At 35.0% G+C, this 27,911-nt stretch overlaps 1 protein-coding gene and 1 long non-coding RNA gene across 11 annotated transcripts; both read right to left on the bottom strand.

The window, feature by feature from the left end:
- Positions 1 to 14,695: 14,695 nt before the first annotated feature.
- LOC120254032 lies at positions 14,696 to 17,554 on the bottom strand. Of its 3 annotated transcripts, none has more exons than XR_005534507.1 (6): positions 16,831 to 17,554; positions 16,013 to 16,190; positions 15,720 to 15,871; positions 15,513 to 15,634; positions 15,250 to 15,433; positions 14,696 to 15,131 (listed from the first exon to the last, which is right to left on the bottom strand). It is a non-coding gene; the product is annotated as an uncharacterized LOC120254032 (long non-coding RNA). The 3 variants fall into 3 exon arrangements; XR_005534509.1 differs by having other exon boundaries at positions 16,013 to 16,184; XR_005534508.1 differs by lacking the exon at positions 16,013 to 16,190.
- A 6-nt stretch (positions 17,555 to 17,560) lies between these two features.
- On the bottom strand, positions 17,561 to 27,474 carry LOC120254031 (putative disease resistance protein RGA4). 8 transcript variants are annotated; one of them, XM_039262178.1, is made up of 7 exons: positions 27,029 to 27,474; positions 25,390 to 26,193; positions 25,245 to 25,312; positions 24,708 to 25,130; positions 24,055 to 24,265; positions 18,471 to 22,622; positions 17,561 to 17,774 (listed from the first exon to the last, which is right to left on the bottom strand). In XM_039262178.1, exons 6-7 carry the CDS (start codon positions 22,467 to 22,469, stop codon positions 17,739 to 17,741), a joined length of 4,035 nt encoding a protein of 1,344 aa, XP_039118112.1. In that variant the 5' UTR covers positions 22,470 to 22,622; positions 24,055 to 24,265; positions 24,708 to 25,130; positions 25,245 to 25,312; positions 25,390 to 26,193; positions 27,029 to 27,474; the 3' UTR covers positions 17,561 to 17,738. The 8 variants fall into 8 exon arrangements, with proteins under 8 accessions (XP_039118112.1, XP_039118114.1, XP_039118119.1 ...); XM_039262180.1 differs by lacking the exon at positions 27,029 to 27,474 and having other exon boundaries at positions 25,390 to 25,964; positions 26,121 to 27,022; XM_039262185.1 differs by lacking the exon at positions 27,029 to 27,474 and having other exon boundaries at positions 25,933 to 25,964; positions 26,121 to 27,022.
- Between the last annotated feature and the right edge of the window lie 437 nt (positions 27,475 to 27,911).

The following is a 27,911-nucleotide window of genomic DNA, read 5'->3' as shown; positions in this document are numbered from 1 at the left end:
ATTTCTTCGGCTTATGCTGCTTCATATTATTGGTTGAAAAGAACTACAAAAATATTCTGCCTGTTTGGGTAGATCAAAATTATGGCATAATCCATAAAATATACCATAATTCAATATTTTTTTGGGAATTATGTTGTATGAACTGTTTGAGTACTTAATTTAGAATATAAAATTATGCCATAATATGGGTATTATGGCATAAAAAAATATTCTACTAAGATCGGCATGTTTTCTCTTTGTAAAAGTCTCTCTTTTTCTTCCACTGTTCCACCGGAGGTCCGGCTGACTATTCTCCGTAATATTTTTAATTTGTTAACAAAACACTCATTGTATAAGAATAAAATATAATATAATTTCTGTAATAATTACTTACACTTTCCATATAATAAAATTATATCATATTTTTTTTATTTTGTAACCAAACAACCTTAATAAATCTTTTTGATAATAGAAGTAAATGAGAAAAAACATTTGTTGAAAAATGTGATGGTTTGGCCTCTAAGCAAATACCTAAATATTTAAGTCTCATGTATGTTAGTAATGTTCTTATCTAATTAAGGTAAATAAATTTTAGTTAATAATTAATTAATTATTAATTAATTATCAAATATCAATCACATTAAAGTTATTTTACAAGGGTAAAACTCTCCGGTGCACAAATGTGATGTGTTTCAAACAACAAATATGAATATTCTAATTTTTCTTATGCTTATCCAAATAGAAATATTTTTGTTAAACACATTACTCCTATCTCATACATCTAGCGTAGGACAATCTCTACATCTTTACCAAATAAGTTTTTACTAATTTTGTTATAACCAATGTTACTGGAGAAGCTTGTAGCTATAGTCAGCCAGTGTTACTGTAGCAGCCCGAAACTTTCCATTCTTTTCCCTTATTTCTTTAAAAAAAAATTGAAATTGAATGAAAGGATAAGAGAGCAACGTGCCAAAAATTGAAATTGAATGAAAGGATAAGACACCCATCTTTAAAAAAAATTTTTGGTAAGCTTTTCCAGCAAATCAAAACTTCTACTCTCTTCCTCTCATCCTCATGAGCTTGGTAAGTCTTCGATCTGAGGTTTTTTTTTTTTTTTATATTTTCCTCGTATTTAATCATTTTTGAAAATCTTGGAAAACCTAGAATACCTCTTAGTTTGGGTTGATTTTAGGCTCAAATTGTAGCCCTTGACCTTGTGATTCTTTGTAGTGGATTCTTGTAAGAAAATTTCTTGGTTAGGTGTTGTAAATCGGGAGAAAACCATTGTTTAAGGGTCGGTTACTGTAGCAATTTCTTGGTTAATGTAGCAATCTCGAGTTTACTATAGTACTGTTAAGCTTTCATTGTTTCTTCAATTTCTTTGGATTAGAGTTAACCCTTAGGACTTCATTGGTAATCTTTAGACCTAGTTTTGAGCCAAACCTAGACTCGATTTAGGGTTGTTTGATAGATGGAACCTAGGGTTTCTTTGCTTGGATTTTGTGCTAATCTTTAATGTTGTTTGTTGTGATTAGTAAGGAGGTGAAGTGTTAGCTCGGGCAAAGAGTTAGCCAAGGATTAGCTTGTGAGGTAGAGGAATCGTCAACTTTGTGAGTGGGACTATTAAGTATAACTTTATTAGAACATTACCCATATTTATATGTTTATATAATCTATCTTGCTTAATGAGTTTTTGTGGGTTATTATGATTGCTTTTGAGAAGTTTTAACCATAGAAGGAGTTTATTGCATGGTGCTTCTTTTATGAAATTTGTGTTCAAATGAAAGAATTTTCGTGTTGTTTCTTGTGTTGAATTATGAAAAGTGATTTGTGTTAAAAGCTTGAGTTTTGCTTGTGTTTTTATCATTTTCTTATAGAAATGGCTGAGGTATTGTTGATTGACGATTATTTGTGGCTATTGTACTCCATATGGAGTGTGTTTACTATTGAGTTTGTATGGTGACCCTACTGCAGTAAGCGTACTTTCACAACCAGCCTTTTAAGGTAGCGTGGTAGTTCGAATGATTACTACGAGGGCCAATTCAGGTGGGAGCGTAGAGTCATGACTGGATATTCATCGGGTAGTCGTTGTCACCATGCAGTGAACCGATGGGTCAACATTAAGGACATGAGTACTTTGATGGATCTAAACCTAGCTGAGGCCACGGTGAAGGTTTAGGGAGGTTTCTAGACCACTTTATGCTGGGTGAGTGTTGGGTGTTATTTTATTTTGAGTTTGAGATTTATTCCCATTGTTTCTTTTGTAGTGTCATCTTGAATTTGTGGTGAGCAGGCGAAGCCAACCGTCGCTCTTAGGAGGGTAGTCTCCCATAAATTTGATTTGACACTAGTATTATGTTCACTTATTGTGAAACTCATGTTATTTACTTTGTTATACTTATATTTGGAAACTAATTTGATTTACATGTTTATTATGGAAGCTTTGCTTCATGATTGACTTATTCCTATAATCTGGAACTCTATATTCAGTATTTTCACATTTTGATATTCTAAACCCCTAATTAAGGTACAATACCTTCTTATTCTATCTTTCTTGCAAATTTGTATTTGTTATTATATGTATTCATGCGCTAAACTAGTTATTTTATTTCTAAAGTATCATATTTAGATATTTATGTTATCATTGAGGTATATTTCTATTAGGGTTATGCTAACCGCCCTTCATTGAGTAACGTAGTTGCTCACTCCTCTTTCCTCCTCCCAGCTTTTTCAGGTAGTAGGTACGGTAGTGTGGCAGTATACTGATTATTTGCTACTGTTCTCTCTGTTGCATTTCCGTTCAGTTCATGTATTTTCATGTCGTTCATGCACATGTTGTTGAGACTTGGGATCCACTAGTATGTAGAAAACCTTGTTGTTGGCTTGTAGTATACAACTCTTAAATCCTTGGTGTATCAGCTGTGAGCTGTTGTTGCTTCCTTATGCATTTGTAAACCCCTCAAATTCTATTTATTATTGTGGTTGCTGTTGCTGCTACTTTCGCTGTGTATCAGTGTAAATATTGTTGTTTTCTAGGTTGTTGGTTAGCCTTGAGGCGCTCCAAGGGTTGAGTGGCGGAGTGTCCCTCCTCGGGATCGTCACAAAGTTTATCGCGTTCGGTGGGCCCGCGGGTTGGGGCGTGACAAATTTTGATAATTATAATCATGTCCATCAATAAATTATAATTTAATCAAAAAATTAAAAAATTTTATCAGACTCTAACATAATATTTTACATATTAGTTCTTCTATTGGTAAAAATCCTATCAGGGTACCATACTATGACCAACTATCAAAATGGATACCACACTTCAATTCGTATCTTTTTGGATACCACACTTTAATTTCTTTTCAACGGGAGGGTACCCATCCATTTCTGATGAGGAATTGTTGACGTGGCCGCCGGAATGTCCACGTGGTATGCATTTTGATAACTCATTTGCTGGTGTGGACGCGCCAATGAGAATGTTTTAATCCTCGTCAACCGATTTGTGCCATGTCAGCCCAATTTATATGCCAACGCAGCATCCCGTCCTCTCTTCTCCCTTGTTTTCTTTGCCTGCCCTCTTTTCTCACTGTCCATCCCCTGGTTTTCTCCTTCTTATTCTCCTCCTTCTCCTTCTTCTTCTTATCCTTCTTCTTCTATGATGCTTAGACCCAAAGACATAATCACTGCAACGACTAAAGGATTGTCTTCTTCGATTACATAAGCCACCTCCATCTCTCTGTCTATCTATCTCCCTTTCTCTGTATCAACACCAAGATATTTCCAGTGCCATGTGAATGTTGTAACAAGATCTCCCTTTCTCTGCATTAGCATCAAGATATTTCAAGTTCTATGTAAATGTTGTTACAAGATTTCCCTTTCTCTGCATCAACACCAAGAATGTTGTAACAAGTGTTTATCTGTTGATGAAGGTTATTTTTAGAATAGGGTTTCATTTTGATGTTGTAGGGGTTTATTGGTTGTATAGTGTTGTAGTAAGGGTTGTCATTCTAATAAAGATTTCATATTAATGCTAAATTTATAAAGAAACACATCGATATTTATAAAATAAATTGTTTAGAAATATGCTTGAAATCTGAATGCCAACATGATGCAATAATATGAAATTGTGTATGTGAACACCTTTATAATTTGTAGTAATCTGAATACCAACAGAAATTGTGTATGTGAACACCTATAAATAATTTGCAGCCATTTGAATGGCAACATGATACAGTAATATGAAATTCAGTATGTGAACACCTGTATAATTTGCATAAATCTAAATACCAACAGAAATTGTGTATGTGAACACCTATAAATAATTTGTAGCAATCTGAATGACAATATGATACAGCAATATGAAGACAAGCATGACAAAAGTTACATGTATTGTTTATAACAAAGAAGACATGCTACAAAATTTTCACATAATGAAAGTACTCAATGTTTGTACACTTTTAAAGCTTTGCACAAACCCATTAATTCTGTATAATCACAAAATGTGCACATTGAAGAAACATGTTTTCAAACACTCCAAATGTTCTGCCACTAGGACATTGTTGATAACATTCACAAAAATTGGCAACATACATTTGCCTAGGCTTCATTATGCTCATTGGGTACCACCAGAAATAGCAGACCCTCTAGCACCTGGTGACACCCATATTTTTTCTTCTTCTTTGAAGCAGCCCCATCTTTAACATTCATAGGAGTCTTGGTACATTAATTCTTGAGGTTGATGGAGTTTTCTACATTTGAGGCTGATTTACTTGACTTTCTTTTTGCCTTTCCTGGTTGCCAATTTCATTTGAAGTTGATGAAATAGCAGACCCTCTATCATTTACAGCATTAGTATTCCTTTTGCCTCCCCTGGTTGGCCATTTATTCCTTTTTGGCCTTCTATCTCTCATACTTGTTTGCCTAATAGGAGCCTACTCACATGTGTCAGCAACCTAGAATGACCAGATATAATTTTGTTAATATATCCAATCCTAATAAACAAAATAGCATAAATGTTGAAGCATTTAAACTAACCTGCGATACAGCTTCTACTGCAACCTGTTGTGGGAGGTCACTAGTTTTGATGCTTTTATTGAGGAGATCCACCTTATAATGGCCATAGCAAGTTAATTACTTTTATGGCATACAATTGGATGCAAGGAAAAAAATTTGCAAAAGAAACTTGATGATAAACTTGAACAAAATGATCATGAAGAACCTGGGGGTCAATGGTTGCCATAGGATCATTGCTTTCACTCTAGTAAGCATAAGAAAATTAATTAATCTTCACAATTGCAAAAGAACTTAATTTATTTATTAGGGGAAAAAATCTCACATTGCCATCATTCACTGTCCTAGCTGAATGCCCACTGGTTTGTTCATTTGCCCCTTTGTCCCCCTGAAAGCATGACAAATATGCTCAAGTCATAGGAAAAAAATAAATAAATTACAAGAATGTTAAAATTGAACACACCAGCACACCATGGAATCTGTTGTTATGACTAGGCTTTCTACAAATACTGCATCTTATTGCAATACCTTTCTTGCGTACTCTACCATTGGTGAAGTCCACATTTTGCTTATTTGCCTCTCTCCTTCTAAGCAAGGGTCTCCTGTGGAAAAGGAGGGGGGTTAGATTACTCTTAGGCCAACAGTCTCTACCCTGTGTTGGGTGTAGAATATGTCTATATGTTTTAAGAACAGTGGTCACTTTGGAATATCCATCCAAGTAGTTCTCTGGCCTATCCCTATTGTAGTAAATTGCTGAAATTGCACGACAAGAAGGAATTTCTGCTAGCTGCCATTTTCTACAAGTGCAATTTTTTCTTTAATGTCAACCACAAATTAACCATCTTGCCCCATAACTTGATATTTATCCCCTCCAGACCATGTTGAATAATTCATGTTACTTATTTCCTTCAATTTTTCCAACTTCCTGAGAATCTTAGGGCAAAGTATGGTTTTACATTTCTCCATTGTATCTCTTCTTTTGAATCCTAACCATTACCTTTGTTCTAATCATTTCATTCATTATGATTATGCCCTTCATTCTAGCTTCCAATATTTGACTGTTAAAACACTCACATAAATTGTTCAATAGCATGTCACATTTGAATTGAGTTTGGAAATGAGACTTACTCCAATGTTTTGGATCTATCTTTTTCATATATTCATATGCACCCGCAGGCATACTTTCAGATTTTCCATTGCCTTCTCAAAAGCTGGAATGTAGCTAGACCTAGCACATGCCCATAGTTGATCTTTAAGACCCTTTCCCTTAAAGTTTTTTTTTTTTTTAAATTTGTGTGGATATGTCTCACACAAAATTATGCTCACTTTCTGGGAATAAGTGTTCAATGATAGGTATGAGGCCTATGATAATTTTCCCAATTCATACACCATAGCCAATAAATAAAGGAGACCAGGACAAACACCAAAACATACACAAAAAAAAAACTCAATTAGCAGTCATACAGGATTTACTAGGACATACCAGGACATAAAGATAGTAGGACATACAAGGATAATATAAATATAATTGGCAGGACATAGAATATATAAATAATCATTGAACATATAAATATAATTGGCAGACATATCATTAATGTATATACATTGAACATAGAAATTAAATTGGCAGGACATACAATATAACAGGACATAAAAACAATCATTAAAGATATAGTACCATTGACATGGCAGGACAATCATTTTTGTATTTAATCATAAGTCAACCTTGGACAATCAATGAGTATAAAAGTATAAGTAGCTTTAGAAGTAAAATACACTTACTTTTTGTCTGTTTGTCATGAATGCCCATTCACAGCTCTTATTTATTCCTATGTCCTAAGCTAACAACTCTAAGAACCATTGCTAATTTTCATTATTCTCCTTGGATGCCACAGCCCATGCTAGGGGATATGTGTTGTCATTGCCATATCTATGCCCACAGCTAAAAGTAACTGGCCACCATATAAGCCCTTTAAGAAGCAACCATCCAAGAAAATTATGCGCCCACAACCCTCCAAGAATCCAGCTTTTAGTGGACCTAAACAAACATACATGCCTACAAAGTTGAACAATATAAACTCAAATTAGTCATAGACAATTCAATTTCAGAATACAACTATAATTGACAACTAGTCACATGCATACCTGAAAAAACTCCTTCATTACATTTGGCCTTCACTGTTGAGTTGGGATGAGTTCTCAATTATTCCAAACTATAGTCATAAACCTTAGCAATTTGGGATTGTTCATCACCATCCACTATCCTTACATGGGGGAAAAATACAAGGTTAGATCTCTTATGCTTAAGCAAGTATATACAGAGATCTTTATTATAACTTATAGTCAGATATGTAAATTATGATCAATAAAGATATAAACAAGAGTAAAAAAAGCATTCACCTAAGAACAATGCTCTTGGCCCTCCATGCTTTAAGCTTGCTTATTTTAGCTTGTTAGTTAAGCCTAATTGCTTGGATAATGCCCGCAACCTTCCAAGATGGATCAGCTCTAAATTGTTCCAAGTAATTGCTTGCTATCTACTTTGCACTTACATGTCTAATATTATGATCTCTTGGGGCATTCATGTTTCAAGTTGTCAGACTTAGTTTGAACAATGTTTTTATCTTTATACATGGGGGAACACCACAAATATCAAGGGTATCCTTGTTTGCAAAAGCTTTGCACTTATAATTGTTGTTTGGCTTGAAGTTCATTACATACCTGTTTTTTATCCCATAGTTCCTGATAGCTTTCTTGAATTGTTTAAAGCTTCTAAATTTCATACCAATTTTGAATTTATGTTCCTTCATGTTTGATTCCTCATTGAACTTAGCATACTTGGGCTATGCAGGATCCAAATCTTCCTCATCAGTGCTAGAGCAAGATTTCAAATTTTTAGAGTCAACAATATCTGAATCCTCATAATTAGAATTAGTGGCAGCCTCCTTTCCCACTGTTTCTGTTGCACCACCCTCAACAACAGTTGTTAAATTGTCCTCCTTTGCAGGAATTTCCTCTTTAGGATCTTCCTCTTCAAGATCTTTACTATCACTTCCTCTGGAGGGTCTTCAAGTTTATCACTTTGGAAGCTGTAATCAGAATCATGGCATTCACTTCCCTATGAGTCACTTTCTTCCTCTGTTTCTTTTCTTTTGTCATTTGGCCCAATAATAGTGTCTGATTCAACAGTGTTCTTTGGCCCAAATTCTACTTGTGATACACCATCATTCTCTAATAGCTTGACATAACTATTCATATGCCTTCTTCGATCAACTTTCATTGCCATTGAAAAAGCATCCAAGTCTGTTTTTACTTCTACCAGACACTTTTTTTTTTCTTTCATTTACTTTCATCCACCAAAAAGTAGCACCCTCACTACAACAAATTCTATTTTTAGTGATAATAAAATTTATCACTAAAAGCAATAATTTTAGACACAATTAGTAATAGTAGCAAATTTTAGAAGTCGTCACCTCCCGTCACAAATACTTGCAATGCAAATATAAGAGTGACTATTTTAGACAAATGGTTACAATTACTCCATATTTTTGTGACCAATTTTTTGACACCAACAAATTTAATATTTGTGATAAAGCGATGTGACTATAATAACTTTATTTATTTATGTCAATTTTGTTCATACAAATTTTTTTTAATTATGACGAATAAAGTGCTCACAATAATTTGTTATGTTGTATCACTTTTGTTGACACAAGGAAAATGCTAAATTGTGACAAATAAGCTATCACAATAATCTATTTTATTGTGACAATATTGTTGACACAAAAATTACAATAGTGACAAAATGTTTTTGTCAATAGTAATATTTTTATTGGTACTAATACTTCGTCACTAATGCTACTTTGAGATATTGTTATATGTTTATTATTGTCACAAATAAAATTATTAATTTAAAAATAATATTATCATTAAAATAAAAATTATGTTATGCTAATTTTGTCACTAATATAATAGATTATTTGTGATAAATATTAAGTTTATTTTAGACATTTTTGTCAAGACAAATTTTTAGTAGCAAAAATATTGTCACATAAGCAAATAAATTATTTAATATTATATGAAATAAATAAATAAATATCATCAAAATATACAAAATTCAAATTTTGAATTTATAAAATTGGAAATTTTAATATCCAAAATACAATTATAAAATTATCCTTTTAAAAAAAGATTATAAAATTATCCTAAATTTAGAGATGAAGTACTCCTTTATGCATTTGAATCTTCTTTTTTGCTTTTTAGCCTTAACTTCTGCTAGAATTTGACTCATTTGTTAGGACTTTAATATTATTCCCTTTCTTTGATGCCTATTCTACACATTTAAAAATAAAATAAGAATCTAATGAAATAGTTTTAAAAATTAAAAAATTTAAATTTAAATACAACTTTCATACCATTATTTTTTACATTTGGCTTTTGTGATTTTCAATAGATAAAAAATCATCCAAAAAAAAGAAAAGAAAATCACATAATCAAAATCTAAATAACATATTCCTATAATGAACCTGAATCTAAGATTCAAAATATCAAAAAAAGAAAACACTAATAAACAATCATCATTGAAAAAATTCAATAAACCTAACTTTGAAGATTAAAAAAAATAAAGCAAAAAAATAATTATCTCTTATACATTGCATATACCATGAAGAAAACCCAAAGAATATGGACTAAAAACATGGACATACATTGCAGATCAGAAGGAAAAAAATTAAACAAATATTAATCAAGCAACATAACATAGATCTGGCTGCAAAACAAGTGATTCGAGCAACATGTTATGAATAATTGTGTCCAAGCACACCGACAAACAAATCAAAAATCCATGAAGAAAAAAGAAGATCACAAAAATTTGCTCGAACCTCGATGTAAGACAACCATAGATCCGCCATGAAAAACCACAAATTGAAGAACATAACATCAACCCTGTAGGGTTATAATCACATATGAGTTAATAGTCAACTAAAAAGCAAATAAAAAACAAAAGGAAAATAAAGATCGAGGCAGAAATCGTAAACTCAAAGATCCGAGGCAGAAATCGTAAACTCATCATCCAAATCAATGGAAAAAATTAACAAATATAAAATGCAAAGCATGGCCCAGCAAGATATCAAAACCCTACCAAAAAAACCATGAAGCCAACAGCTTGACTTCCAAATTTGGTATCAAACAACATATTAGGCCTCCAGTTAATGGCCGGAAAGTGAAAAAAAAAATGAAAAACACCTAAAGATTGACAATATGGGGAAAAATCTGAAGACGTAGATAAAAAATAGGGCTACAGATGATCCGAACGACAAAAAAAAACCCCCAACCCTGGAAAACCACATATTTCTCTATGAGAATGAGGATGTCGGAGATGCGAGGATGCATTACCTCAGCTGCGCCTTGGCTACGAGAAAACCCCCGACTGGAAAACCACGGCAAACGAGAAAACTCCGAACTGTAAAACCACGACAAACTGAAGAAGCGGTGGGAGACAGAAGAGCCTCTCAACGGGAAAATGAAAACCCTAATGTGGAAGTGATGATGCCATTACAAAGGGGAAAATGAGGATTCGAAGCGATGGGGAAGACGAGAGGCCGAAGCGATGGGGCGGTGATCCGAACGAGGCCTGACAATCACGTGGGTTGTAAAGTCCACTTCAGCCAACAGTGAAAAAACCCGGAAAATCCCACTTCCCCTTTTTTTTCTCTGAAGTGGAATGGGTGAAGTGGATGGATAATGGAGGTGTCACATCACCACTTCGGGCTCTTAACCGGTGAAACAAACAGGTTGAAGTGGGTTAGAAGTCACCACTTCGGTCACTTCGGGCTCCACCCCTGTGAAAGAAACAGGCCCTACGCAAAAGAATTTAAGAAACAAAAAATAAACAAATATTGTGACCATCAATAACATGTACATTTACATCAAGAGCTAGTTGAGTCATTTTAATTCTCCAAATCAAATGAAGCCGAACCGTTGCCATTGATCTCCATAGCCACATAATTACGCAAGGCTTCATTCCTTTTATATGTTAAGTTTATTAAGGATATATATCTTTTTAAATTTTATTTTTTTAAAAAAATTATATTATCTAGATTTTGTTTTGTGAAATTGGGTAAATCTTTATTTACTTTTAATTTTAATTTTAAAATTTTTCTCTAATACTATAAATCCTAGGTATAATTTAAATTAAAAGCTTGCTTCCTATTCCTTAAAATATCAATTTTGAGGATTGGGTAAACAATAACAATTTGCGAAACAATTTGGAGAATATTTTTTTACATCGATTTTTATCTCACATTTTTGTAAATATTTTTAAAATTCAAATAGTTTTTATTTTAAAAAACATATTTATATACACACATATTGAATTTGATTCTAAAATATGTCAAACATACTTTAGGGTTTTTTGTCACAACATTTAGTAGATATTAATAGTTGAATTTTTTTTGTGACAAAAAATGTGATCACCAAAAAATAAAATAAAATGACTAGTGGCAAAGAACACTTCGTCACAACAAATGAAAATATTATTTACAACACTACAAGTATATTAACAGTGACAATTGTAATGGTTTTAGTGATAAAAAAAATCATCACAATTAACTTAAATAATAGTGTTAATCAATTTTTTTATGACAAAATAATTGATAGTTGCAGAACAAAAAATCATAATGCCATAATTCTTGTAGTACAAGCATAATTTATTTGGTATATTAAAACTAGATTGGAGAAAGCCAGGCCTATATTTTTACTATTTTTTAATATTTGTTTTGGATACTTTTGGTATTTTTATGTGAAAAATAGTTGTTTATTTGGTAAATGAATGATGAATATATATATGGAAAAACATCATCTAGGTACGTCCCTAGATTTGAAATCTAGGGACATTTTAAATCTAAGCCGTTGGATCATCATTCAATGGTTGATTGTTTATATGAATACTATACACCTTTTTACTGTTTATGATCACTGTACAACATTGTAGAATGCGGTTTCTACTGTTTGTAATAATAAAAACCGTCAGATTACCATCCGATGGCTACTATGGACATCCCTAGATTTGAAATCTAGGGACGTCCTTAGATGATGAGTCCTCTATACATATATATGGAATATTCTTCTTCACATTGTAGATACATATTTGAATTTTTTTGCATTTAAAATTATTAACACAAAAGATAAGTAGTATAATTGTGATGGATACTAAATTATCACAATTGAAATTGTAATAGTGACAAAATAATTAGATGTCACAACTAATCCAAACTATTGTGTCAATTAACTTTTTTAGTGGGTACTAAATCGTTGAACTTTTTGTGACAAACTTATTGTAACAAAAAATATATGTTGATTGACGGAGAACAAAAAATTATAGTGACAATAATATTTCTTGTCACAATTTATACATCATTCTCATCAAAAAAATTTTGACATAAAATCTTATATGTTTTAGTAATGAGCATTGAACACAATGCCACTCGTATAATATATTACTAGTGACAATTTAATTGTGGCATATACTAAATTGTCACAATTATCACTATAATAGTGACAAAAACATAAGTTATCACAATTAAGTTAAACAATAATGTCTATTACCTTTTTTAACAAAAAAAAAACCTAATATTTGTGGCAAAATAACCGGGTAACACAAAAAAATTGTCGCTAAAAATCTTAACTCTTGTAGTGTCTCCACATGTAAATTCAACTCTTTCGCTATGTTAATAATCTCTAGATAAGATATTTTATCAGCACAAAGGTAATTAACATACCTTGCTATTTTATATTCAATCCACTGGTACAGTTCACCATAAGTGTAATACATGCAAACTGTGAAACACTCTGAATTACGTGCTGAAACAGAAATGTTAACATGTTTGCTAATCACCCACAAATAGTGCAATCAAAATGACAGAAACAAAGATGATCAAGTATATATTAGATATAATGTAAATATTTAAGATGGCTAAGGTATACCAAATTTGAGTGTGAACCATTGCATAAATCAGATTCATCATACAGAACAATGGTAGTAAAAAAAATAGACTATTAGAAACTCAAATATCAAAATGGGTACCGAACATATTATCACAACAAACATGCTAATCATCAAATTGGCTAAATTCATGATGGGCATAACAAAGAGATGTGTATTATAAGGATGGTGTATATACTAGAACATATTATCACAACAAATATGCTAACTTTATAAAAGATAAACTATACATTGCTTGATCATCTCTGTAATGAATAAAAACCTCATTACAGAGATGAATAAAAACCATGTTAAAAAGATGATCAACCTGGAAAACATGAAAAACCTCAATACAGAGATTATCAACCTAGAAAATATGAAAAACCTCATTACAAAGATAGTTTTCCACATAAAGAATTTAGCATCTCTATAATGAATAAGACATCATTACATACATGCTAAATTCTTCTTGTGAAAAACCTCATTACATAGATGTTAAATTCTTTTTATGCAAAACTTGGAAAACCTCATAACAAAGACACTAAATTCATTAATGGAAACCCTAGAAAACCCTAATTCTGGATAGCATAAATCGAAGCAAAACAATCACAAAACCCCTCAAATCAACTACATTTCCAAGATACCCACTTACACAAGGGCGATCGTCAACCCAAAATACATTGGAACCAATTTTTCAAACTAAACTTATATTCCCTCAATATATCATCATCCATATACAACCATACTTGCTTCCCTAGCTTTTTAAAGTAGTGGAGGAGGAAGGCTTACGGTATTCAGGTTCTCCTTGGTCTGCATGCCTAATCGCCCAATCAATCTCCATATTGTGCAGCCTAGACCTCGCAAGCACTACAATTTGTCTCCCGTCGTTGCAATGATTATGTCTTTCGGTTTGAGCATCAAAGACAAAGAAGGAGGAGGAGAATAAGGAGGAGAAAACCAAGGGATGGACAGTGAGAAAAGAGGGCAGGTGAAGAAGACGAGGGAGAAGAAAGGGTGGGATGCTGAGTTGTCATGTATATTAGGCTGTCATGGCACAAATCAGTTGACGAGGATTAAAACATCCTCGCTGGCGCATCCACACCAACAAATGAGCTATCAAAATGCATGCCATGTGGAACATTTCGGCGGCCATGTCAACAATTCCTCATTGGAAGTGAACGGGTACCCTCCTTCCGTCAAAAAGAAATTAAAGTGTGGTATCCAAAAAGATACAAATTGAAGTGTGGTACATATTTTGATAGTTGGCCATGGTGTGGTACCTTCATAAGATTTTTACCCTGGCAAGATCCATTGTTACATAATGCGTGGCCTCCAAGTCAAGAACCCACTCAGAAGTAGTTTGGCTATTTCTTACAACTCCTCAAAGGTATGGCATTGGCTAATTCCATCAAGGCCATCGAGTATTTTAATTGTGAAATCCTCAATGTCAATTGGGGCTTTCATGAGAGCAAGTTCATTAACTTTAGTGTATATTGTTCTCTCCCTTCTCTATTAAAATTATACCATTTTGATTGTATTGCAAACCTGCATTTAGCTAATCATTCTCAACATTGCTGGTTGAGGGTTATTCTCTGTATTTATGACAATGGAACTGGGTGGACGTATGGTACAATCAACAATCTTATCTCTGTAATTGATTCTGTAAACAGGAGCAATAAACAATCATGTTCCAATTTTAACATAGACAGCCTAGCGCAAGAGGTAGTAAACACGAGAGAAATCAAAACAAGTTTAATTTCAACATTCTAAAACTAGTGCAAAATATGATACAACACAACATGTGACAATGTCTTTTCATCAATGAATGAACTTCTGCTTGATTCTGATAATTCATAGTTGCCGGCAATTCCAAATCCTTGATAAAAAAGCGGAAGCACGAAAACCAGGTACAGGTGGCGATTGATTGATCTCTCCAATAAACAGAAACAAAAAGGTTAAAAGTATTTCATAAATCCTTTAGTTCTTCAACATGTCAAGTTTAAATCATCCCCAGGGCATCTGCTCAGTCATGGCCGTAATTAGACACAAAGTTGAGGCTGAAAATTGATTGTACATTCAAACAATCTTTGAATTAGAACTCTAAATTCTTGCACAAAGAGATGTGAGAATCAGGTGCACATCATCTTCTGCAAAAATGAGCTTTGGTCGGTCCCTGCACAAAACAATTCACTTGTATCAAAAACCTCCTATACACACAGATAATTGGTTGATCTTTAATCTTGTAATTCTCCAAGATTTTTACAAAACATGTTTGCTGATGGAAGAGCTACCTCAAACAAATATTCATGGAGTGGGCCAGCAGTGCTCATTTGGAATCCAGAAGTAATGAAGAAGTTACAAGACGAGATGAGTACGGTGTGGATGGCAAGTGTTCATTGTTGACCAAAGAGGATGCCAATAAAATGTGCTTGACAACATCAAAGGCACTGAGTTGTATGGCTACAAGATTCCCACCTAAACAAGAGAGCAATCATCAATGCAAGAGCATTATGGAGGGATCTAAAATCTTGGGACTCGCCCAAAGAGTTCATACCATATAGATTTATGAACAGTGATTTAGATTTCCGACGACATGACCATGAGTTTATTTCATTTGGTGTTGGGCAGAGGACTTGTGGAGGAATGCAGTTTCCGGTTGTCACAGTCGAATTTACTCTTGCAGATGTTGTGCGTCATTAATTTAATTAGGAAATGCCACATGGATTGAGTGTAGAGGATATGATAGGATTAGAACACTTACCTCAGTTTCAATGACTTATAAGTACTAAAAGATTCCACCCACAGGATTATACGATAAAAAGATTGGAATGCTTGAGGGAAGTTCTACCATTGGGAACGATCATGTGTGCACAATACGAGTTTCTGTTCATTGATTGCACAGATGCATCTTTCCTGCATGAAAGGGTTATAAAAAAAATTTCAAAACAAAAGTTTATTTACAGTAGATTCCATGGATTGAACTAACTCACATATTAATATTAGATGAAAAATGCAAACAAAATTAGATTTTCATGAGCTATTAATTAAGAACACCTTGCCTTTTCCGATTGTGATTTCACAAGGTTTCATTGGGCGATTGATTCATCTTGTGGAAGTAAAATAAAGAACATATTCACAGATAGAGAACTCCATGAACCAAATTTGCTAATTGAACCAACTACTTTTCAATTTCATTCTGATTTTGCCTTCATGTTGGGGGCTCATTCTTGAACTCAAAAAATAAGAAAAGAAAATAAAAGAAAGGAAATCAATAAGAACACAAGACATGGGAAAGAGAACAATAAAGCTAGTGGTCTACCAACACTAATGTCAGCATATATACTCCAATGCATTCTATTCCAGTTTCTAATTTGGTCAATATTCAAAAGAAAAATAGTACGCAATTATGATAAAAAAGCCACTTTGCCTTCAAGTTTGAATACATCTTTGGAAATTTGGAATAATTAGAAAATAGAAAAAAGAAATTTGTATAGTAATCATTTTATTTTCAATGTATCCTATTCCTTTACAACCAATGAAGTATGGAAAAATATCTCTGCCATTTCTTCCTCCATTCTCTCAATTCAAAGGTTCCAGAGAGGGCACTTAGTCAACACAATGTTAAGAAGACTGACTCATATTAATTCTAATTAACATGTTAATTCTATTGGCAAACAAAAAATGCTAAACATAAGGCTCATATTTCAGGTTTGAAATGAAGTGATAAAATAAATAAGATCTTTGTTTAATTGTTTATTTATCAATTCAGATATGATATAAAGTACATATTCAACTAACTTAAAAAAAGAAGAAACACTATTTTAAAAAAATAAAAAAAATATATAGAAAAGAATATGGGAAAAAAGTGGTACCTTAGAATTAGGCTTGTTGAAGTAGAATGCAATAGAACAAAAGAAAATTAATTGCTGATAGAAAGAAAGAATTTGTGACCATGCGCTTCAAAACTTATCATCCTATTGCTAAACATGAGATAGCATTCATAGATTCTCATTTTCTTGTGAGGAAGAAGCGGTCGGAGCCTTGAACAAACTTCAATAAACAGAGTTTGAAGGGAAGTGAGGCCTTGTGTCAATAATGAAAAAAGTGATAACACAACATCCTCCAACTCCATTACTACTTCCTCAAGAGAAACCATCAAAGACACTGATTCCCACAAAAACAATAGTAATCATCAAAGCAAAAGTGATGATAGTGAGGGAATCCAAATCTTGGGCTTGCACAAAGTGTTCATACTTGAGTTTGCTGAAAGATTTGTGGAGGAATGCAGTTTGTAGTTGCCACAATTGAGTTTGCTCTTACAAATCTTGTGCATCAATTACGTTGGGAAATGCCAGGTGGATTGAGAGAAGAGGATTGGAAAATGATTTACACACTTGTCTCAGTCCCATGACTGCTTGAACTATCAGATTGATTGACAGAAGTTCTATAAAAAGGAACCACATCAGGTGTACACACCACAATAGTTTATGTATATTATGGCAAAGGTGAATCTATCCTGCATCAACTGGTTATAAATAATTAAAAAAAAATCTATTTAACAAAATTAGATTCTTATGAGCCATTAATTGAGAAACAACTTGCCTATTCTGATTGAGATTTTGGACTCTTTGATTGGACTATTGATTCATCTCCCGGAAGTAATATGAAGAACGTATTCACAAATGGGACACCAAGAAATAAACTCGCCAATTGAACTGATATTTGGAAATGATATGTTTCCTGCGCATTCTGATTTCAGACTCCCTGTGCTTTTTTGTCTTCATGTTGGGGGGATATACCAAACCTCTTTCATATTCTTGAAAGGAAAAAAAAAAACAAAAGAAAAATTCATTAAGAATACATGACATGGAAAAGGAAACAATAAAGCTAGTGGTCCGCCAAAAAAAAAATTATTTAAGATTATGATAAAAAAAGACTAACTCAACATAGCATAGGAAAGTATCTCTCGCTATTTTTTTCAAGGGCTTACTAAGACATATCTCACTTGCATTAGTTTATAGTAAGGGACTTTCATTGTCCCAAGTTCAAATCCTCCCACTTGCAATGAGGTGGTAACATGTCCCTAAGTGCGGACCCAAGCATGCCACCCAAGCCCCGAAAAAGTTGTTGCAATTAAAAACCCAAACATAATCTTCATATTTAAGGTTTGAAATGAGATGACAAAGTAACTAAAGGACCAATAGATACTTTCATTGGTTGTGGGTGCAGGCTCGAGGCCCATACTTCTAGTCCTTAATTAAGGACGTGAGGGCCAGATGATCAATCCCCGACCCGTACACGTATCTGACACGACGTTCAACAACAACAACACGTGGGGGCCAGATGATCAATCCCCGACCCGTACACGTCTCTGACACGTGGCTTGTCCACGTTCAACAACAACAACAAGTGCAAACTTTTTATATGTCAAGAGATAGAATAGAACATATTTCCAACAAACCCAAAAGAGTGAGAATTAAAAACAAAAATAAAAAAAAGGAGAAATTGACACCTGGCTATCATGTTGGTTGAAAAGAAAATTTATGCAACAGGCAATGGCACAAATCAAAATCACTGATAAAAGGAACCGATTTGTGGTGATGCACTTCAAAGGCTGTGCTCTTCCTACTTGTTTATATGACATGGTAGAGAGAAGGTTGTAATAGTCTCCTCCAGGCTTGCATAACTTCTCTAGCTCCGGGCATCTTTCGATTATTAGTTTTCCTAGAGTAGGAAGTAGACGTTGGAGGCCCCTTGGGAATGACTTTAGTGCCGGGCAATCTTCAATATATAGAGACTGAAGGGAAGTGAGGGCCTGCATCCCATCTGATAGAGACACAAGCTTGGGACATTTAGATAACCATAAAAAGGATAGTGAAGTAAGGTGTCCCATTTCTGGCCACAAAGACTCGATTTGTGGACAATTGCTGATAACCAAGGATTGGAGTGATTTGGGACACATGGGCAATTTTCTCAGGTCACACTCAAAAAAATTAAGATGCGTTAGAAACGGTGGACCACAGTCGCCTTGTGATGATGCATCGGTCAAAATCTTACAAGAACTAATTGTGAGAGTATTGAGGGACTTCAAACCTTGCATCTCGTTTGGCCAGGACACCAGATTTTCAATTGAAGTCACCCATAGGTCTGTTAGAGATGTCAGGTTCTGCAAAACCAATGTCAACTTGGGGCATTTTTTAATATCCATCGAAAGGAGGCATGGAAACAAGGACGGATTTGCTTCTCTACCCTCCTCCATACAACATGCCTCTAGGTTCGTTATTTTTACTAATAGTAACTTCTTCAATGCAGGAAATGATTGTGGTGCATCACCTATTCTGTTGTTAACAATGTGTTTGATGCCATCCATTTCATACATTCTGAGTTCCTCAAGACAAGGTAATATCTCGAGTGGCAGGGTTGTCAATTTGGGGCATCCTTTAATTCTCATCCTTTTGAGGCACGGAAACAATGGCAGATTTGCTTCTCTATCCCTCTCCACACACCACCCCTCTAGGTTCCTCATTGATACTAAGTACAGCTTCTTCAATGCAGGGAATGATTGCAGTGCATCGCCTCTTCTATTGTTGGCAATGTGTTTAATGCCATGCATTTCATACATTCTGAGATATTCAAGACAGGGTAATATCTCAAGTGGCAGGGTTGTCAATCTGGGGCATCTTTGAATTTCCATCCAATTGAGGCATGGAAACAAGGGCAGATTTGCTTCTCTATCCTCCTCCACACGCCACCCCTCTAGGTTCCTCATTGATTCAAAGTACAGCTTCTTCAATGCAGGGAATGATTGCAGTGCATCGCCTCTTCTATTGTTGACAATGTGTTTGATGCCATCCATTTCATACATTCTGAGTTCCTCCAGACGGGGAAATATCTCTGGTGGCATGGTTGTCAACTTGGGGGTTGCTTTAATAACCATCAGAGCGAGGCATGGAAACAAGGCCAGATTTGGATTTGCATCTGTATCCTCCACACACCACCCCTCTAGGTTCCTCATTGATTCTAAGTACAACTTCTTCAATGCAGGGAATGATTGCTGTGGATTGCCCCTTGTGTTGTTAACAATGTGTTTGATGCTATGCATTTCACTGACACTCAGATTCTCAAGACCAGGTAATATCTCAAGTGGAAGGAGTTGCTCACATGCTTTGCATTTGAATAGTATAATGTGATGTAGATATTGGAATTGTTGCCTTTCTCCCATCCACATTGGAAATTGTTTGCCTGGATAATAACTAACTGTAAGTTTATTTAACAAACTGGGAGGTTTCAAGGCTTCCAACACCTCCTCTGCATTTTCCATCGAACAACATTCATCATCAGGTCCCCAACTTAATTTTCCCCAACTTAATTTTAATGTGTGAATAAGTTGCTTGTTGCCCAAATTAGCTTTTCTAGCATCATCAGCATTCTTCACCTTCTGGAGGTTATACAAAGCAAGTGCACCCAAGGGATTCAAGGACTTTAATTGTCCTATATTGTTCTTTGCATCATCTTCCACAGTATATCCTGATAGTGTTTTCAAGTTTTGTAATTGACTCAAACAAGCATTTAATGCCTCGAACTCTGGACGATTATCATCAAAAAGAAGATGTCTAAGACTGTTCATGTATGTTATGCTCTTGGGAATCTCAGAAAGTTTATAACAACCATAGAGAATCAATGTCTGCAGATTAACCAACATACAAATGGATTCCGGAAGTTTCCTAATATAAGTAGAAGAAAGATCGAGGTATCTAAGATGGTGCAAATGCTCTATTGATGCAGGCAATTTGTCAATGTATGCATGACTCAAGTCGAGCACTCTCACCATCTTCAGCCTCGACAGCACACTTAAGTCTCTTCTACAATATAGCAGAGTATGGATGTTGGAGCAATCACCTAGGTTATAATTTTCACCAGCATCTAAATTCCAATGACGTGGCCATATTGGGATTTCAGGGGCTGCACCGCCCTTCAACGATGTGAAGCATTCATTCTCCATAACAAAGTGTGCCACATCATGGATGAGATCATGCATCTTACACACTCTTTCATATTCCCACGCAGGAACAGAACAATCAATTTGTAAAAGAGATCTCCTTATTAACTCAGTGAAAGTCTCTCGCCCTTCAACTTCCATATCAGTTCCTTTTCCAGACGGTATAAGCCCATGAGCCATCCAAAATTTAATCAGCTCCTGTTCCTTAAAATCATGATCCTTTGGGAAAATGGCACAAAAAGTAAAACACCTCTTTAAGTGAGAAGACAAGTCAACATAGCTTAGCCACAGTTCCGGCATGATTTTATTTTCTGTATGTTGTGACTTCCATGTTTCATTTTCCAACACAGCCTGCCATTCACTTTCATCGCTCTTAGAGCGCATGATACTCCCCATTACTTGTATAGCAAGTGGTAGTCCTTGACATTTCATAACAATCTTTTTACCAATCTCTACCAATCCTGGTGGTTTTTCTGCATCTTCAACAAATGCTTTATGTTCAAATAAATCCCAAGAGCTTTCTTGTGATAAACCGCTGAGAATGTAAGGTTTCTGAGCACCCATCACTCTAGAGCATTTTTCATTGCGTGTGGTCACAAGAATTCTGCTTCCTTCTCCTCCATCGAGCAGCATGTTTCTAAGAGCATCCCATTTTTGGAAATCTTCATTCCATACATCATCTAATACCAGCAAATATCTCAACAACACCTTTCGCAGGTCCTGTTGCAGCATCTCCATGTTTGTAGAATCACGAATTTCACCACCAGCTGTACATATGATCTTTTGAGCAAGCCTTGGCACATCAAAATCATCAGAAACACAAACCCATATGCATTGTTCAAAATGATTCTTGACCCTTTCATCTGCATAGACCAACTGAGCAAGTGTCGTCTTTCCCAGACCACCCATGCCGACTATAGAAACCACAGCCACTTTCTCACCAAAACAATCACTGATCAACATCTGCACTAACTTCTCTTTATCTTCATCTCTACCAAGAATAAGTAGTGATTCATGCAAATATGAGTAGGTTTGAGGCCTGTTCCCCAAAGGCTTGCTGTTGTTTTCAACAATCGGCCTGAGTTTGAACTTGTCCATCTTCTCAATGAGGTCATTTATTTTCTCATTGACGTTTCTGAGCTTCTTCCCCAACTGAAGTTTAAACAAGAGTGGGTTATGATCAAGAGAAAAGAATTCACGCACCTTGCTTCTTGGGCGACCAGAAAGCTCTGTCTTGCGTTGGATGAGTAGTTCATGCGTCTTGGCCTCGTCAAGAATGTCTTCAGCGTCATAGACTGCATCTTTGAGCCACACAAGCCAGCATCTGACAGCCTGTTCCTTCAACTGCCTCGCCTCTGCATCTTCAACAAGCGGTTGGATAACAAGTAAGGAGAATTGGAGCTTTTGAAGCTGCTCATCAACTCCACTCCATATGGGTTCCAAATATTGAAGGGCATGAGGCGTGGATAACTCTTTGATCATCTCCAAAGCATTGGAGAAAAGTCCGGCCATTGTTTCCGGTGAAGGGTGATTTGCGGCGGCTCAACTGAGATTGTGTGTCAACTGTGTAGCTAGGCCTCTTGTTGTTTGTTATATTTCCTGGAAGGCATTGATCAGTGACTGCCTTGGGAGCAGTTGTGGGTGGGTCAAAGTCCTCCAAATTAACTATAACAAAAAAAGGCTTCCACATCATTCAAATTGATATTTTTTAAAAAAAATTGACCTCCTGTACCCAGTTGACGTGGACTCACATGGACAAATTATCCACTGGACAATGACCAAGAAAAACTATTTTTTTTAAAGGGAGTGTTTGTTATGGAGCATTTAAAGCCACAAGTAACTTCAAATACTCTATTCGTAAAATATATGTTTGGTTTGGAGCAATGTTTTTAAAACCGGACCGGATAGCAAACCGGTCCCATAGTTGGGTCACAGGTCAGTCGATCCCTAAATAAATAAATAATATATATAATAACAAATTTTATCATATTTTTAACCATAATTATCTTAAATATTTATTATATTTATTTTAATATCATTATGATTTTATCAAAATCGTTGAAGATTCAAATAATTAATCTAGATAAAGCAACAAATACAACTCCCTAAACTTTTTATTTCTTTCTATTAATCATAAATGGATGATGATAACTACATAAGTTAAACCACTAATTAAATTACTAATTATGTGAGGATGAGACAAGGCAAGAACAAAAAAATTCAAAACAAAGTTAGAACTAAGTTGCTTAATTTAATTCTCATATTTGATCATCAGTACCATTAAAATAAAATATAAAATAAAATAAATCCTAAATGATCTATATCTCTTACACAATTTACAAATTTCTTCTTTTGTTTATTTTCTCATGTCTCCAAACTCTAAAGTTTAAACAATCCAAACAATATTTTCGATAAATCAAGACTCAAAAGAGCATCATGAAATTTAAAAGGTTTCATCCGGGTTTAACTGGTTCAAAATTTGGTCAACAATTATTCTAAAACCGGACCGGGCCATGGGGCGGTTCCCGGTTTTTCCGGTCCAACCGGCCGGTCTAGTCTGGTTTTCAAAACATTAGTATGGAGGCTTTTAAAATTTTCATGATTTGATAAAATTCAACATCTTAAATCTGCAGTGAGAAAACTCAGAGATAAAATTATTATTATTATTATTATTATTATTATAATTATTTACCCCTTTCATTATCTAGAATATTCTTCATCATGCACATCATTAGATACATAATGTATCTTGTATTTGTATTTACTATCTAATGATAGGCATTATAAAAAAAGATTTATATAAAATAAAAGGGTAAAATAGTCCTATTTACCTAAGTTAAAACATCACCAATGCCATCCTAGGATGGCAGCAAATTTCATCTTGAAATACATTGATCAATGACTTTCTTGAGCCTAGCAAAAACATATTTTGAAATTAAGCATGGCAATCACATTTATCAGACACTACTTTCAATCTATCACATGATAAAATCAGAGAGTTGTGGTCTTCCTAAAATTTAAAGGAAAATGACACACTTAAAAACAATCCTGTGGATTTTTTCTTGTATAGAAGGGGAAAAACTTATGCAATACATACCAAACTTAACACATACAATTCAATCCAGAAGTTCCCTAGGGCTGATCAAGTTTGACTCTGGATCAAGTAGTCTCCACATTTCAAAGCCATAGTCTCTTTCAGATATTGTACAAACATAGACCTCAAAACGTTTGCGACCTCTGGCAGTTAAGTATATTCGCAGATCCTCCCAAGCAGGCCTTAGTCATACAAGAACAATAGTATCACGTATCTATCAAGACAGACATTTACACTCCATTATGTACATCACATGGATGCATACAAACCCCCAATATGTCTATTTGAGAGGAAAAAAATTCACTTAAGCCAGAACCACTCATAAACTAGAAAACCAGTGCAACAAAATAAGAAACAATGTGAAAATGGAGTTACGTCAGCACAATTGAAAGCAACAAAACAATAGCCTCTTGTGTAGAAGAATGCAAAGAAGTTCAAGAAACAATAAACTAGGTAGAAGCAATTAGAGACTAATACTACACTTGTCTAACAGAAGATTTGTTGACAGGCATACAACAACAAAGTAAATATATACATGCGCTAAAAAAAAATTCAAGTAAATCATTTTTCAAACATTTACAGTTCCAACAAAGGGAACAAAATAAAAATATAATCAAAGCAAAATTAAGGAAGTTATGGTCAAGAAAAGCACATACCGTAGGATTAACTCGTGTCAGGATGATGTTTCTCTCTTGTAAACTAATAACTAGCCGACTAATCAATTGATGATTATCAGACAAAGGTGGAACAATCTCGAGTTGCACTAAGTAGACCTTCCCATTATCAACTATTTGATCATTTTCCACATATTGCTTCAAGATAGATTTGTCATCTTGATAACGCTTGATTTCTGCCAAGATACCAGTAACTCTTTGTAGATCCATTTCATTGTTTACTTTTTGTTGAAGGGCATCAATTCTATCCTCAAACAACGTCATGGTATAAGCAACTATAAGTGTCTCATCAAGATCAAAGACAATCCCAAGGCACCTCGGGTTCAGCATGACAGGGCAAGAAGTGTACAACCCAGGTGCAACACTGAAACCCCAAACTTCATCTCCTAAAGTAAAAATTGCAGTCTGCAATAATATAAAATAAAATTAACAAGAAATGATAAGTACTAACAATGGAAAGAAAACACTAAGAGCAATATCATTTGCCGGAGGATACTTCATATGGTCATAAAGAGCAACCTGGAAATCATAAGCTACAGTCCTTTATCGGAAAACTATACCAATATAATCATGTCGTTTTCGACCACCTGCGTGAGCCAAAAGAACAGAACTTTTTATGCACCTGAGCAGCTAAAATGTCAGAAAGATAATAAAATGAACATACCATGAATTCATTCCTCCAATAAAAAGTTTTAACTCATCAAGTTCTCAAATGTGCACTTAGTTTTCCTGAAGCTGGACAAATTAAGTGGCATAAAAATATCCACATTTCAAAATGCCTACTGCTTACAGTTCATATTTACAAGGACACATATAACTTGGAGCCAGAATCTGAAAGTAAGCTGTGTGAACTTATCAGAAACATTTACAAGAAATGAAGTGCTTCTTAAGAAATTAATAGAAATATTTTCATACGAACCCTTCACATTTGGCTATTTGTGTCTCAGCAATCCTAAAAGCTAATTTGACACATGGTTAGAGCTTCAAACTTTATTTATTTTTGTCATTCATGAAAATTTGAAGACTCTCAGAGCCTACAATTACAACTTTGACCACCTAGTTGGTAAGAGTTCAAGAAAAATCAGATGAAGGTAGTATTTTCTGAGAAAGGCGCCACTTGAGTTCGCACATAGGCATTACACCATATTCTACTCAAGATTTTTTGAAGGGAAATGAAAGGTTCAATAAAGAGAACATGCAAACTCACCAATATCCTCTTCCACTCAAAGCACAAAATATCTGGAAAAGCAGAAAATGACAACTTGGAAACCGCTTTAGGGAAAAATGTGTGGCAAGAAAGATAGTTTGAACTTTGTCAACTTAAAAAACATAAATAACAAGCATTACAAGTCAAATTAGTACCATATCAGATTAGGAAATCAAATTGGAATTAACCTGCTACTGTCAATTACAGGCTCCACTGGATGTGGCTCTCCATCCCTCAAAAATGATCTAGCATACAATTCCCCTGATTCATAAAAGTAGAACAATTCCCCAGCTAATTAGAAGATTGATGCACCTGTAGTTTTATGCTCAAGTTTAATGGTACACTCTTCCCCTTAGCTAACCACTTTCAATGCTCCGTCCCATACCCATTTGTTTACATTCCACTCATCAGCCCAATATTAAACAGAACTAAACATTGTAAGGTAAATAAGTCAGGGGGACTGTTCATTCAAGTTTATCATCTAGGGTATAATGTGAAATGCTAAATAATTGAGCAGAGATTCATATTAAGGTTTATCATGCACTGCAAAAGTTAAAATCACTAAACATAAAAAAATAAATGTAGAATGAGGAAAGAGTTCTTGCGAGGCAAAATATTAACCAGAAGATAAGTTAATGATCAATAGATCTCATTTTGCCATGTTAAGAGATTCAGAACCTGTTCTGTTTTGTTTTTAAAAAAACATGAGAGAAAAATGTGGCATCGCATTGCCATGGAAAGCATACAGAACAATTACATCAAACCCAAAAGCACAAAATCTTTTTAACAATGGATGTTAAACTCAACCAGAACCCTAGTGACAAATTTCAACAAAACAATCATAACTTCTACAACAGCTTCCTATTCCCATTAACCAACGATTGCAGAAAACAAATACAGTGTCAATAGCAAATCCTTTCCAATCAAAATCACATAAAACCAATAACAAAAACCAACTGCATCAATCTGGAGCTAAACGCAACCAAACCCTAATGACAAATTTCAAGATAACAATCACAAATTCCACAAACCCAAACGAAATAAGAACCAACAGAAGCCAAAAAGCAAGGATTGCAGTAAAGAGAGCTCATCTTACCTCCAAGATCAAGTTCCAGTTGAATTTGAGCCTTAAATCTCTCACCGTGTTCGCATTCCTTTTCTCCCTCCAAAGAGCTCACCGGAGCATGTGAAGGCCTGAAGAGGATGGAGTGGAGAGCTTTTGTTTTCCAACCATGGCGGGGAGAGACCCCAATCGGAGTTCAGGAGCAGGAGCCGGAGCCGATCAAGTACGGCGATGTGTTCGAAGTGAGCAGAGCTGGGCGGAGAGGTCGTGAAGCCAGAGGATGCGGCGATGTTGCAGGACGCCGAGACGGTGGCCTTAGGGCACACTCAGCTTGGAGGGCCAGCAGCAGCCAGCAGGATGCAATCCCGAGACGGTGGTCCCGTCACCGAGTCTCACAGTCGCCGGCCAGGAAATTCATTTTCGACTTTGGTCTTGCTTGGGAGAGGGTTATAGGAGGTTTTGTAAAGTAAGGTTCTCAACCAACCCTTGTTTGGATCTAGGGTTTTAGTAAGAGTAGAGTTTGAGGGGATTAAATGGAGGGTTGAGAAACCTCCATTTACCCTTTTTTTTCAACCCTCCAAATTGGGGGTTGAGAAAGTTTTGTTTTTTAACTGGACGAAAATACCCTTGAGCTTTTTAATAATTTCCATCCATTGTTAGGTTTTCAACTTTTAGGGGAATTTCGCTGAGAGAGCTTCACTGCGTGTGAGCTTCACCGCAGCGAATCCGCGGGCCTAGACAATAGTTCCCCTTCATCTTTGGGTGAGATCCTTTCTCCTTCTCCATTGATATCTTCCATCTACATAAATCTCTTCAGGTGCTTATGTTCTTTCCCTGGTTTTTCAAATGTGAAATGCCATTGTTTCCATCTATGAATTTAGTTTATAGAGGCAACCTGTTGCTAATGTTCATAATT

The sequence above is a fragment of the Dioscorea cayenensis genome, unplaced genomic scaffold (assembly GCF_009730915.1).
Source record: "Dioscorea cayenensis subsp. rotundata cultivar TDr96_F1 unplaced genomic scaffold, TDr96_F1_v2_PseudoChromosome.rev07_lg8_w22 25.fasta BLBR01000311.1, whole genome shotgun sequence".
NCBI classification, from domain to species: domain Eukaryota; kingdom Viridiplantae; phylum Streptophyta; class Magnoliopsida; order Dioscoreales; family Dioscoreaceae; genus Dioscorea; species Dioscorea cayenensis.
The sequence above is the reverse complement of the archived record's forward strand: the minus strand, read 5'-3'. Positions and strand labels throughout refer to the sequence as shown.

Bases quoted from the DNA above. Each gene is read 5' to 3' on its own strand.
- LOC120254031 (XM_039262178.1), bottom strand. From the start codon at position 22,469: ATGGCCGGACTTTTCTCCAATGCTTTGGAGATGATCAAAGAGTTATCC. The intron at 17,775-18,470 runs GTGTCAATTTCT...TTTCCTTTCAAG, and splicing joins TCAACCAACATGATAGCCAG to AATATGAAAGAGGTTTGGTA.